Genomic DNA, 14737 nt, shown 5'->3' on the forward strand with positions numbered 1-14737 from the left:
GACTTTCGCGCTGGCATCTCGCTACCTTCTTGTTATAACTCCTCCTTATCAATGAATTATTAACGTGTTCGAATAAACAATTAAAACCGAGTAGCTAGCAGTCGACAAAAGAGTCGTGCAGCCCGCTTCGAGAATCGCGTTACTCTTTCAACGAGCTACCCTCGTGTCTTTCGATCGCTTGACGACCAACCCGTCACTCGTCGCGCTAATTCCCTTCCTGTCTACTCGGAATTATTCCTCGAAATTGTCCCTCGTTTATCGCGGATGATTTTTTCCGCGACGCGACGCGACGCGACGCGACGAGAGCTTACGCGAGAGACGTATTCCGAATAAAATGATCGATACCGGGGTGTTAAGAGGAAGAAAAAGGAAGGTAAGGTTCGTAGTTGTTTGGTACAAGTTACGCTTAAAGTTGCGCTCATACTCCGGTGGGAAATTTGAATTTTGGCCAGTTTTCCTCGATGCTGGCCCAACGTGGCTTCTGGTCTCCTATGCGCAGGAATGGGCTATGGGAGCCAATATCACCGGGCTATGCCACCCATGGGATTATCTCGGCTCTTTTCCACCCTTTCTCGTATTATACGCATCCGTGTAGCATAAGGGCTTCTCTCTGGCCCGTTTACCGTCGACCCGTGTATCCGACTTCGTTCTGCTCGATCGCCTGAAATCCCATGAAATTTCAATGTGCACACCCCTATTAGGGAGTCCAGGGTGCCCGGAATTACCGTCGCTGGCTGGATTTCGGGGCCGGCTTAATAAAAAGCGAAACCGTATGCTCTCCTCGGACATATTTCAAAGTTCTATCGAAGAAATTCGAACCGGACCTCGCGAAAAGTCCATTTAGAGGCAGCCAGTTACCGTTATTATCGACATTTCTAGCCACGGGTAAATTTATTAACAAAAGTACTCTCTGCGTTTCAGAATTTTTGCCCGAAAGAAGACCATCGTCGGTTCAAGGGGCGGATTTGGAGAACCAAAACAGTCTCGACAGCGGTAAGTCCTAACACCGTGCTTTTCTTTTTCGACTGTTGTCGCGAACCTAGCCTCCGAAGTCTCCGAGATCCCGAAAAGACGTTAAGAAGCAGCGATTAAACGGGATTTATAAAACAGTATTTTAGAAGGTCGGAAGAGAAGTTGCAAGAAAGGCGCTTACACCTAGCTCGAAAGCGTAATCGAAATTGCTCGTCGAGGTAGGAGTTTCCGCGGAATCGTGATGCGGCCGCGGTGATTCGATTACCGTACACTGTACGGCAACAGAGAGATTCGGGTTTAGTCGGAGGCCAGGCGAAGGGAAGTTGAGCGACGTGGTTTCTGATCCGTGAATAAGACCGAGAGGGTTGGTTTGGCCGGCGGCTAGCCGGATAGCTAACGCGCTCCTGACAACTGCCAACACATAAACGCGTCCCTTTACAGTAGCCGCTCTACTCTGCTGCGTGTTTTCGAATCCTCTCTCGCTGTTACCTCGCGCGCTTTGCCATCGCTCACGAATATCGCTCTTTCTCTCTTCGCTCGAGATCGATCTCGGTCGGTTTTATCGATTTTACCGATTTTACCGATTTTATCGACCGACTCCGAGAAAAACAACGCGAACTCGCGATTAACGAAATCGATCGAGCGAGAATCAACATTTTTCAACGTACGCGTCCAGCTAGTTACGACTAATTAATCGGTTCATCGGTCAGTCGATTCCTCGTTGAACCGATTCTTGATGCCCTAGAGAACGATCGAAAGTTTTAGCGCGTAACATTTCGAGCGTTCGGCTCGGAGATTGCTCCCTTCTTTCTGCTCTTAATTTAGCCATCCCCTTAGGCCTCTCTCTCTCGCTCTCTCTTTCGGTGGTTCGTCCCTCGAGCCACCCTTTGGAATTCGTTTCACATGTTTATCTTCGCCAGAGCCCGAAAGTCGATCCTCGCGATCGACCGACCGCAAGATTTAGTTGACCGAATCTACCGGAACACGAAAGGAGGGGGTTAACCGAGAAAGGGTTGCTCCTACACCGATCGTTGCGCGATACTTTTCACGTTATCCAGTATTTTCGATGAGCAGCGTCGATACGTCACCGAACGAATTCCGTCAGTCTAGTCTCGAAGCAACCTCGCTTGACCATGTTCTCTGATTAACTAAGCCGTAACAGCCTCTGTGGATACGTTGAAAATTTAAGTCCGGGCTCCGTCTTTGGACACCGGCAAACCTTCGACTTAGTCATTCATTATTCGAAAGCGGTGCAACCTGTCTTCTCCTCTGTGCACCTTCCATCACCCTCGGAACTAGACCGACATCGATTAAACGAAACAAATATATCTCGCGGAATTTCCACCGCGAAATCTGCGAAAACGACGTTAAGAACGTTCCGATCCCTGCCCATCCAAATTGTCGAATAAATCCCCGATTCCGTCGTTTACAAAATCTCTGCCGGAACGGACGATTTTCGTCGCTTCGTGCCGTTCGATTCGTCGTTTAATTGACGTTAAGTGAAAACGGTGGCAATCGCGCGTGCAAACTGGCATCGATCCGCCATCGAAACAGACGGCTAAAAAGCCTGTTGACGAACGCGCGGGAATAGAGCGTGTGGAAAGAACGAACCTGACCGGCGAGACCGTAAAAAAAGAAGAACGGGAATAACCAGTTTGAATAATCAAAGATAAGCAAAGATCAACGCGAAAATGACACGAGCGAAGAGAGAGAGAGAGAGAGAGAGGCGAGGAGAAGGGTCAGGAGAGTAGCCGGTGGTTGAAAATTATTTTGTCCGGGATGAAATTTGCCGTGGCAGGGATCGGGCTCGAAGTCGAGGCTAATTAGAAACGACGGACGTGGACACGGACGAGCACTTTAAACGTCTGCCAACCATCGTCCCGTTGCTTTAATTCGCTTATTATTTAATAAACTTGTGACACCTGCTCGGACCTTTGTCACGAAAGCCGTGCGCGATCAGCCACCTTCTTTTTTAACCTTCCGACAATCCCGCCGACGCGACGTTTTCGCCGAATCAACCAAAATTCTATCGTCCCTTTACATTCCCTTTCGTTCGTCGACGAGATCGTAGTCAACGCTTACGACTATCTTGTTACGCGCGAAATCAATTTCGACTCGACGAATACGCGACACCGAACCATTCCGGTGTGTAAGGGAATTTTAACGCTATTTTTTTCGTCCTGTTTGTCGGCACATATATCGTTTATTTCGACGGTAAAATATCGACGCTACAGGAAAACGCGTTGCTCGTCGTTTTAGAATTTCGTTTAAACGAATTTTTTCGGCCGTTTTCTTCATCTTACATTTTATCGCTTGTCGAGAACGTGATCCGTTCTTTTTTTTTTATATATCGAAAGAATCGCGGTAATTTTTGAATTCGTTCGCTTACCCTTCGATACAAGGATTCTGGTAGGTCTCGTATTTGTCGACCGCGTTACCGACAGCGCGATCGACTTGGTTTGTTCGTACGTAGTTGATCGGATTCTCCGTTGGCGCTGTCGCTCCGTCGGTAACAGCTCGGTCGCGTTCGTCGACCTTACCGATAAAAAGGAATCTTAATTTCTTAAAAATTCGGTGAAAAATCATGGAAACATCGTTCGGTCGATGTCGACGCGTTCGTTGATCTTAGTATTTGTTCGTTTCGAATGCAAAGTAGTCGATCGTGAAACGAAATTTTTGGAAATTTTTGGAAATTTTTGGAAATTTTAATGGACCGCGCTTATCGAGAGTCTAAGCAAATTTCTGTTCGGGCCACCTTTCTTTCTCCAAGTTTCGTGGCTTCTGCAGCTAATGAAATAATAATAAATACATACGATGCGGGAGCATTCTCCTCCTCCTCCTCCTTCTTCTTCTTCTTCTTCCTCTAGTAGCTTCTTTTTTCTACCACCCTCCTCAGGATCGTAGCGTTAGTTTTACACCCCCTTACAATACCTTGGCGTACATTACATACAAGCCGGTTATTTCTCCAGGGAGTTTTCTCTCGCGAATGCCGCTGGAACCACCGACACACCGAACGTTAGGTGTACAAGGGATTCGAGCTGAACGAGAATTTTCCTCGCAATCTTTAATGTTTTCGTTTTCGCCGAATATTATCTCTCTCTCTTTTTCTCGTTGAGAATTATTTTTCTGTCCAGGTTGTAAATTCCTTGTGGATTGGAAAAAATTTGGGAAAAATTTGTAAAAAATTTGTAAAAAATTGCTATAACGATCGAATAAAATAAGTGAACGAGCAATTATCGTATCGATCGGAATAAAAAGATGATACGAAATAGTTTGTAAAAGTCGGGAGAATTTTCGGACGCGTTTACCAACAAACGAGCTGGCAAGTTGTTCTCTTTCGGCAGACAGGTTGGGTGGTTGAATAGGCGGTGTACCAGTTGCCGTGGCTTCTCGTATACGACGGGGGCTTCCTCTCTTTCTCTCATGGCACCCACGGGAATTTCGAGGAAAACTTTGGCCAAGTCGGCCGGAGGCGAGAAATTCTTAGGGCATGAGGGGCACAGCGTCGCGGAAACTCGAGGCCAAGCAGCCAGCCGACGCTGGCGAGATTTCGCGTTATCGCGCACTCTTCGCGTAGCCTTCTGGTTATCGTTTCACCCTCGGAGAAACATCCCTTCGCCGAAAAAGAAGAATTTTTTCTTTCGACCTTCCGCCGGCCGCGTTTCTTCCTCGCTCGCTCGAATGTCTAATTGTTACCTTACCGTCGACGTACGCGCAACGTTTAATAGACGAAAGAGTCGTCGAAAATCGAGAAAAACTAAAGATAGAAAACCGACGGAACAGTTGACGCGGGAAAATCGATTTGGCGGATACGTTGTAGTCGCGTCTTTATTAAAGTGTTTGACAAAAACAAGCACGAGTTATCTGCAGGATCGCGACAAGGTGGTCGTATCCGCGAGGTGGCTCGTTTACGAATGCAAATGGGCTGAATTAATCGTAGCCAGGGTCGAGTGGCGGGTAATCATCGTTACCCGGGATTATTGTTTTCCTGGCTCGTTCCAACCGCTGAAATTCCATGCGTGGGAATCGTAATTCATGACCTAAGGAACGAGATCTTCGATAAAACGATTAGTAGGATCACACCGGTGTTCGATTCGCGAATATTTTATAGCTTTTATCGCGATTGAAATCGTCTCGTTTATACCGTCACCGACGAAAAACGCTTCTACGTAAGCCGAAATTTCCGAAGAGCTGCCAGAAGAGCTTCTCGATACAGAGTTCATCGTCTATTTCACGGTCTTACGCTGAACGCAACACCGATTTCTCTTTGTATCTCGTATGTCACGCACGCTAAACACGCCATCTTCCGCATTCGTATCTCGTACAGATATGCTCGAATAAACCTTGCCCCAGTTGTTCCGTCAAAGTATCCTTTGAAAAGGACCTTGCACCCGAATACTTATTATCTATAGATGTATCTGCATCCTCGAACGGTATACGCTTGGTTAAATCACGCATACGCGGCGATACGGAGTCGACGAAAATATCATCCGGGCAACGCTACGAAAAGAAGATTTTCTAACTGTTGCTAGCTGGATCGAACGTCTCGAGAACGATCGAACGGGGCTAGGATCGTTAATTCTGTTAGGTCTGTCGCGTCCTGGCAAGCGAAATACAAAACGGAGCCGTGCGGTGGCCGTGACGCCGAGAGACGAGAACGTAACCGCGTACAAGCATATAGCTCGTACAGGAATCTCCTGTGCGATAAAATCAGCCGACCTACACCTCGACTACTTGGAGCGCTCGTGCTCAAACTCGTGCCGAAGAAACACGCGCAAAACGCTAAACATAGTCCAGCCACAAGCTGATAACCTAGTCTCGTTCCTCCTATCGGTGCAAATTGTCGATTCGAGACGAATACGAACGACGTTGCTAGGACAGAGGTTAGCCCGAACTAGTTCGAAATTAACATTCCATCGAGTCGATGGGACGAGGCGAATATAACTTTGCCGTATAACTTTGAAGCACCGTGTATTACGTTACATATATATATATCCCTTCGCTACAATATTATCGCGAAAGAAACCGCAAATCTCGGCTGAATGGCAATCCGTTCTCTCCGCGAAGAGAATTGCAAAGCGTTCCTTCTCCTTCCTTTTGTCCCTGCGCTTCCCTATGCTCTACGCTCCCCCGTACTATTAAGCGCGTCCTCTCGTTTTCTCTTATTTTTTGCCGTTTTCAATTTATCCATTTGTCACCGCTCGGTTCGTAAAACGCGAAAAGAAAGACGCGTGCATCGATAAATACTCGCGTTCTCGGCAATCGACGCTGTCTAATCGTAAGTTGAAAATATGTCTGGTAAAGGAAGAAAAGAAAGCGCGCTTTGGTATAGCGAGCGAGGGAATGCGTGGAGTCACCCGCGGTAATAGATCCGTGGGGAGATCCTCGATCTCGGTCGCCGATCCTGCTGCTCTCCCCTGGGACGGATCGTGGAAGGTGATCCGTTCTCGTGATCACCGAACGCCAAGATTTTATCTGCTCGAGCCGGTGGCCAAATACTAATTGGACCCGAGCTTTATTTATACCCTGTGTTACGCTTCGATGCAGCTCCCACAGTAGCTCGCGCCTGTCAAAGGTTACACGTGGCATTCTTCGATGCGTTTACGCTTCTAGAGTCTACCGATCGAACGGGTGCCACTCGTTCTTCCTATACCTCGCTTATACCTCGCGATACACGATTCGATTTCTTCCAATTATCGATTGGAATTTCGATTCCGTTGAACTTCGACGCTACCGTGAAACTGCGTATTCGGAATTTTCACCGGGTAATCCGTTTGCGAGGTAAAAAAAAGCTGTTTGTTCGCGTGAATTTACAGTCGTGAACGCGTTTTTCGTGCTGGATTCGGGCCATTCGTCAGTCTCGTTCGTATACGTGCATATACAGATTACGCGTAGATGTAAGAGCAACGTCGAAGGTTCGAGCACGTTATGGGAGGTTGTTGGGTCCATGGTGTGCAGCATCGTACAGCATCGTACAGCGGCGAACGGCGAAGGGCGAGGGTGGGTCAGGTATAAAGCATAGGTCGAAACGAGACCTGAGGGTGCCGTGGCTGACAACACCCATGGGGTCCATGTTGGAAAAACTCGGCCGTTAACTGGCTCAGGCCGAACCTCGGCCTCGGACCGAACCTCCGCCACCTGTGCCTCTTCTTCTTCTCCGCGATTCTTGCGGCGACCACGGTGCAACCTTCTTTTATCTTTACTCGATCAGACGGAAACTTTGCCTCTCGATGCGAATTTTCTCTTCTCTTTATACCTTCGTCTCTTTATACCGTCTACTCTTCTTTCTCGACCGAACCCAGAAACGGATACGAGTACGAACAAGGAATACGAGAAGAGCGGAACACCAGACAATACCTGTACGAACTTTTAATAACGCGTACATCCTCTTTTACCCGCAACAAGGTGTCTGTTAGCAATTTACGAGCGGATAATTATAGGATGATGCTGCAATATCCGTGCAAATATCTTTTCACCCTTCCCGATTCTTATTTTTTTAACGCGATCCGCGCCAATCTTTATGACCGAGCTAACGGTTAGTTCTTTTCTTTCGACCAGTTGTTACCGACAGTTGTAAAATAAAGAACTATCGGGTAAAAATTCTTTCGAACGTCGTTTCGCTCGCTCTCTACTCTCGGCGTGAACTCCATTAGTGCCGTTAGCGCGTTAGTTAGTAAAACGCTGGTATATTAGAATCGCGTAAATAAAATTTATCGATCATTAAGCTCGTCTCTGGCCGTATAAGTTTCTCCGGTTGGAAAGTATTATTTCTGGTAGAATAGTAAAGCCCATCTCGTAACCCGTAACGCGGATTCAATTAACCGTAAGGGCTTCTCTGCGGTTGACACGTGGGCGTACGAGTCGATTATCGTATGCACGCGTGTGCATCGAGCCGCGTTACGACTAGCAGGACGCCACGGATCGAAATCTCCTTTTTCTCTCGCCGCCAGCTCGCTCCTCGACACGCCAGCTCGACGCCAAAAGGCAAATTGTTTCGATCCTTGTCTCAACTGGCCTGAAACCGCAATCGCTTAACGGCCGGACAATTAAACGGCGCCACCGCGAGATTCGCGTTCGGCAGTACGAATCCGTGTCGTTTATTTTCGAGAAATCACTGTGTTTCTTCGATCGTCGCTTTGAAACGTGGCAGAGAAAGTTGGGAAAAGAAAAAATGTCTGCCAGGTGATTCGGAAGGAAAATCGATACGGAGCGACGAGCGTAGAAGCCCGTTCGTCGCGTCGCGCCGCGCCGCGCCGCGCCGCTCCGTGTCGTTCGAAATTACGAAACAACAAATATTTGATTAGCGAAGTATCTGGAGGTTGGTCGGAGGTTGGTTCGACGGGAGGAGTATGGCGAATGGCGAAAGGCCAGGGGACCAACAATCGGAAAACAGCATTGTTGGTGGTCTGGGTAGCTAGAGCCAAAGCCGGAGACGCGAAAGTGCCGTTCGAGGATTTCTATTTCCCACGATCCCACCGCTGCCATACGAGCCCCGCAATACTCTGTCTTTCTCTGCACTGCGGTAATCATAATTACACCTGCGGGTGCCTTCTTATCGCTCCACGCCCGATCCCTCGGCCATCGCTGCTATCCTTCGAGAATCCTGCTCCACCTTCTACTTCCTCCTCTTCTTCTGCTTATTCTTTTTCTTCCGACTCGCCGCAACTCCTTCCACAGAGTTTTAACCCTTTCGTCCCCCAACTTTCGTTTCCTCGCTCTCTTCTATTCCGTAGCGATTTCATCGTCGAAAAGTATACTTAATCAGCGAGGTGTAAATAAACACTCGAACGATAGTACTTCTTTCTATTACGATCATCGTGAAATTTCCGAAACTCGTTATATTTACGCATGCCGCTATATCGTAGCGAGGAGGAGGGAAAAAAATTAGCACGGAAAAATGATCGATCGAGACGGTAACGAAAATTCGAGAAAATGTTTACGGTAAAGGGTAGTTAGACAACGGGCTGGGCCAGTGGGTGGAGAGGGTGGTATAATGCATTGAATTAGACGCAAATGTACCCTAGGCACCAATTGAACGGGCTTCGTGCTGCTCCATCTCTCCCGCGGGAACCCCATAGCCTTTCCCGTGGATATAGCACGCGCGTATACCGCAGGATACTTGGACGCGATACTACCGACGATCTTCGCGTTTTAGCACGGCACCGCCCTATCTTACCGGTTCGAAATATTAGAATCGAGCGATCATTCTTTAATCGTGACTCTCGCTGGTCGCGATCTTCCGAAAGAAATTTCTTTGTCAAGTATACGTTGGCTATTTTTAAAGATCATCGGTTGTTCGTCGCGTCGCGTCGCGTCGCGTCGGACGGACAAACGAACTCGATCGTTCCGTGCAAGGAACGCGATAATTGCCGCGAAATAAAAAGAAAATCGATGTTTTTTCAAAGTTTAAACGGGGCGGCGCGCATTCACCTGCAAGCGAGAAACCAGATATCCCAATCATCTTGTCAAGGGTTATAGAAACGTGTACAAAGGGTGGGCCACAATAAACCGCCCCTGTAACACACCAAACCCCTTAAAGCGCTCTCGAATGCTCCAAGACATAGTCCCCGTTTTCTCCGATCGAAATTTCTTTGTTCCGAAATCGAGCAAGTTTGTTCCCCGATTTCCCGATATTCTTGCTCTCCCTTCAGCCGTTTAATTAAGTCAAAACAGAGATTCGCGTCTAACATCTCGAAAAGTACCCCGAAAGATCGCGAATCGATCGATGCTCGGAACGGGGTAAGCGTTTACTCCCGTACCTAGTTTTATCCCCGTTCGCTGCCGCGAAAGATATCGGGTTACGGTACCACCTAATAGCCATGAAAAGGGGACAACGCACGGACCCCATCGACTCTTTCTCTCTTTCTGCCTGGACAGGATATCCATTCTATATTATATTAAATCTCGTGGCCTCGACCGTTCTTTTTCCTTTTCTCTTTTTTTCCTTCGTTTCGTTTCGTTCGTTTTTTTTTTCTTTTTTCTTTTTTCTTTTTTCTTATTCTTCCCCCGTCGTTGTACGCGGACGTTCGGCGAAAAAAGGGTGACCGGGGGTGAGGTACGAAGAAAGGGCGGTACTGATTTTGGTGGTACAGGGCCCATTGTCGTGTGCTCGGACATCCGATACCAGGAGAACCCTTACCCTTAGGAACATAGAGGTACATAGACGGCAAACGGAGCAGCACGCGAAATGGAGCGAAACCTACCGGCCGTGGCCGCCGACCGAACGATTCTCGAACGACGATCTCTGCCTACCCTTCCTGGAAACTTTAGAACATCCGGCGGAATCATCGATTCCGGGACCCTTTTCGACCGCTTCCCCGAGCATGCCTTCGGGGTAGCTCGGTTTCGGTTAATTAGCCTAATTACGGCTACCATCCGGCGTCCGTGGGCTAGTTGCTCGGTATTTTCTCCCCTCTAATCGAGATTCTCCGCTCGGATCTTCGAATTTCCGCGGTACGAGTTTCGAAGCGCGCGTGTCCCCTACTACGATTTAACCGGCACCGTTCGATTATTACGATAGGTAGATATTCGTAGAAAAGAAATCGGTCGAGCGAAATTTCGAGCAGGGGAACGAGCGAGACGACCAAGGTACGAAGAAGTTTAAACATTTACAAGTAATTCGGCAACTCGAGCTTGCTCGTTTCGACTCCGTTACCGTGGAAGGTGGTAGGGTTCGAGGACGAGAAACCTCTTGCGATGAATTACGGAAGTTTCCCCCTGAGGGACCAACAGGGAGAATCAAGTCGTGCCTCGTCTCGCGTTAATTTTCGACTCCAGACGCGTATCTTATTCGCCGTTATCCTTCAGCCAAGGTTTACTTCGGCATCATCGAATTTCCTGCAACCGCTTCGAAATGTCTATCTACTATATGTAGAGGCCTAGTCGTTACGATAGACGATCCGACGAACGCTAAATTTCGGATTAATAAAGAAGATAACCGAATCTTTCTTTCTTTCTTCCTTTCTTCCTTTCTTTCTTGTACATATATCGTCGAGGAATGTACGCGTTTCGCGCGTATTATTTGCATGCCTCGAACAATTTACTCGAACGACGCGCACCAGACTTAAGAGACCCCTGTCTCTTAGAGTCGTCGGAGAGGAGGAGAAGAGCGAAGAAGGGTGCAGATACGGTGGACCCGATCTCCCGTGGGCCCGCGTCGAGTAAGATTGGTTCCGATGCTCGCTTCTCTTGGGACCAAGACTCAATTAAACTTTAAGATGATATGCTGATCCATCCTCTGACCCCCTTCGACGTCGTCCTGCTATTCTCTCCGAGTATTCCATCGGTCCGCTCTCGCATCGATAATCAACGTGCCTGGATAAAAGATAAGTAAACGCGCGTATATCGCGCGCAGTTGCTTCCTTTATTCCGAATCGAAACCTATTATACATACGTGCAGAAGCCAAACTTTTCTTCGCTTTCTAATCCCTCTTGCTATCTTCGCGTCCCGTCGTCGTAAATACTCGATCGATTTTGCACGCTCGGTCGTATATTTATTTCTAACGAGCAGTCTAGCCCGACTAGACTAACCAGAGTAAAAAGCTAGAGTAGAAATAGCAATAACCGAGTCGAGTTATTCTCACACTCCGTGGAGGAACTCTTTCTTCTATCTTTTGTCTTGTCACCTCGTTCTCTTTCCATACGATTCGCTCTGCTCCCACGGAAATACGTGACTTAACCGCGCCAACGTTTCACGCTGATTTCCTATTATCGATCTGTTACAATCCGCTTCGCTTATCGATCTCGATCTATTCTTTATTTAATCTGACGAATCGCGTACCACGTTACTCGTGCGCTAACCTCGCAAAGAAAGTGAGAGAGAGAGAGAGAGGCAGAAAGATGAAAAAAAAAAGAGAGGAGGTGCACAAAGAAAGGAAGATTTCGCGGTACTGTTCCGTGTCTTATTCATATTCATGAATAAGGTTCCGCTTTATTTTCGAGGATACGTGGGTGTCGGAAAACACCGAACGGACGGTGTGACGCGACAGGAGGTCTCCGATTCCTCGGCCTCCCGAACTTTGCCCGAAAACGAGATTCGTTCGTTCTCGAACTCGCGAAATACCTCCTCTCGCTGACAAAATTAATCGTTCGCGTGTACGAATCCTTACATATCGATCTTTGGTATCCGAAGCAAAGTTTATTCGATACTCCGAAGGAAATTCGACATACGTATATACTTTTCTCTCCATGTACGACACGTTCGATTCCGCGTTACCGTGGAACTCGGAGAGAGGTTGAATCGGCTCGCTCCACGACCTTACGTGCACGTTCTTACGGAACGTATTTGTCCCTCGGCATGCACGTGACATCTTAATCTCTCCGGGTCTCTTCTTCTTTCTATCTTCTTTCTACCTCTTTCCTCTTATCTTTCGTCCCTTTTTCTTCTTATTTATTACCCGTTTTCCCTTTCTTTCTTCCCTTTAGCGATCATTATCTCTTTTCTTTCACGGATTCCTTTCACGGTCGCGTCGCCCGCTAACGCGTCCTCCCTTTTCACGCTGCTCCCGAACGGCGCTCTTTTTCTTTCGTTATTTTCTCGTTGATTCCGCGCGTGTATCCTTCGCGCGCGTACACGGACAGGCCCTTAAATTTTAACTACCGTACACCACAGATCGTAATCTGAGATTTAGGCACCCACCTTTTCGTGCCACCTATCGCGAGGGCTCTCGAACCATCCCGAGCTACGATAAATTCTCGGCTGATACATCGTCGACGAAGCGCAACCGTTCTTTCGAATTTTAACAGAATTTACCCTCGATTATCTACGATGGCCTCTCGCGGTGATCTCGCCGAGGAAATTGCCGCGCAAACTGTACGTAAGTACGTAGCCGAAGCAACAAGTAGTATCGAGCCACCGTGCTGCGACGTTAAAGCCGACAAAGTTCTCTTGTTAACCTTCGACTTCTCCGTGTCCCGTTTCTACCTATTCTACCCTCTTGCTTCTCCGCGACAACAAAAATTCTTCCGTAAAAAGAACGTTTCCGCTACGCGTTCGACTTTTCTTTTCTTTCGGTTATTCGCGATACGTCGGTGTGGTCTTGTTTGTCCTCGAAACCATTCCAAGACGAATCCATTCTTCGCTCGAGTCAACGTCGAAAAATAGAAAATTTCGATCGTTGGAAAACTTCCCTCTCGATTCCTCCTCGATTCCTCCTCGATTCCTTCTCGATTCCTTCTCGACTCGAGATCGTCGGAGTCTGTCGAAAGTCTCGATCAGCTGTTTGTTCACGGTGCCCGAACATCGGGGTCTGCGAAGAAACTGGAAGTATCCGACAAAGAATCGGCTGCTATATAACCCGACACCTGCTACCGCGTCGATTTAACTCCGCTAGACCAGAAACGCTTCCTCCACAAGGATTCCTACTGTATTCGTATATAGACGTTGAGAGTGTCGATCGATCATCGATTATTCCGTTGGATCGCTTCGAGTATCGGTTAACTATGCTCGGAGGTATTATTAGACACTCGACGAACGTTCGTTCCGTTCGGTCACGAGTGATCGAGCGAAATGCAGACGAGAGTGAACGGTTCGGTGGGCCTTAATGGCGGTTTCGTTGAATCTTCCAGACTCCGGAGTCCAGGGAATCCTGGCGGTCCTCTCTTTGATACCAAGCCGGCCCCCAACGAATTAAGGCTTCACCTGTCTGACCTCTTCGCGGTCGGAACCTGTACGCGTTTTCTCGATTCGACCGACAAAAACTTGACGCGGGGTGCTTGCTCCTCCTTGCCTTAACTTGCTTTGCCTAACCTTATTTTACCTTACCTTACCTTACCTTACGAGCGTAAGGTGAGGTGTTACGAAAAAATAAATGAGCTCGTCTCGCGTCGATGTTAAAATCGAAAATCACTCGCGCGAATCGCTCGAGAACTGGACTCGCATCGTTTTCATCCTTGATCGATTTCGATTTCGTATCTCGAAATATTCGACGACGTTTCCTCCGGACAGGAGCCGTTAAATATTTCGATCACAAGCAGTTTAACGACTGACTGTCTCGACGACGGTACGCTTCTCGAGGCGAAAAACCGCGGACAACGACTTTCCAACGAAAGAGAAAGAAAAATAATAAGAGATACTAATTTTTCGTAGAAAGACGGTAAGGGAAGAGAGCTCGGAGGGTGGTCGATCTCTCGAAGGATCGCTACCGGAATTTTCGAGTTGTCCAGAGATAGCTTCTCGAAACCGAGAGAAAACTAATTTGTTCGCTTAGAAAATCGTCCGATTCCCCGAGAGACCTCCAGCTGAAACTATTCGATACGCCGGAGCAGGAAATTTGAAAAACTGCCAGTCACACTTTGGAAGAGCGACCTGCTCCAAAAACCTCGACAACCCGGATGAAAATTACACGGAGATTAAGCTTCTGTAGGATACCGACACGTATCGGCCATTTTTTCGAATAAACGCGATTTAAATGTTCCGAAACGCTTTATCGGACATTCTACGGGCCGCTCTCTTCCAACACCGCCGGTAAATTAATTTGAAATTTACGAAAGATCGTAAAAGTAGCCAGGAAAATTTACGAATCGGGAAGTAATTAACGATGCGTCATCGGGTAGATTATCGGGAGATTAGGAGAAAACGCTGATAGAGATCGAAGATATTGTCGAGGCAATTACTTGGAAAGTACTCGTGAGTTTTAATTACACCAGACAGACCGATCGTACACGCGTATACGTCGTTTCGTTGCGAAACGAAAGGTAGTTGAAAAAATGACTTTATTTTCGCGACGTTCGTCTAATTTCTGGGGAAATGATAGCGATCGAAGAA

At 47.7% G+C, this 14737-nt stretch overlaps 1 protein-coding gene across 8 annotated transcripts in view; it reads left to right on the plus strand.

Moving 5' to 3' along the window:
* L (zinc finger protein Lobe) overlaps positions 1-14737 on the plus strand; it is a 44717-nt gene that overhangs the window by 14775 nt on the left and 15205 nt on the right. For 7 of the 8 annotated variants that reach the window (XM_076535084.1, XM_076535085.1, XM_076535079.1 and 4 more), the window contains one exon: positions 922-993. The exons of the other annotated variant lie outside the window; for it this stretch is intronic. In XM_076535084.1, coding sequence (XP_076391199.1) covers positions 922-993 — 72 coding nt within the window. The remainder of the gene's footprint in view (positions 1-921; positions 994-14737) is intronic. 8 annotated transcript variants of the gene reach the window in all.

This window comes from Megachile rotundata, chromosome 8, assembly GCF_050947335.1.
Source record: "Megachile rotundata isolate GNS110a chromosome 8, iyMegRotu1, whole genome shotgun sequence".
NCBI lineage: Eukaryota > Metazoa > Arthropoda > Insecta > Hymenoptera > Megachilidae > Megachile > Megachile rotundata.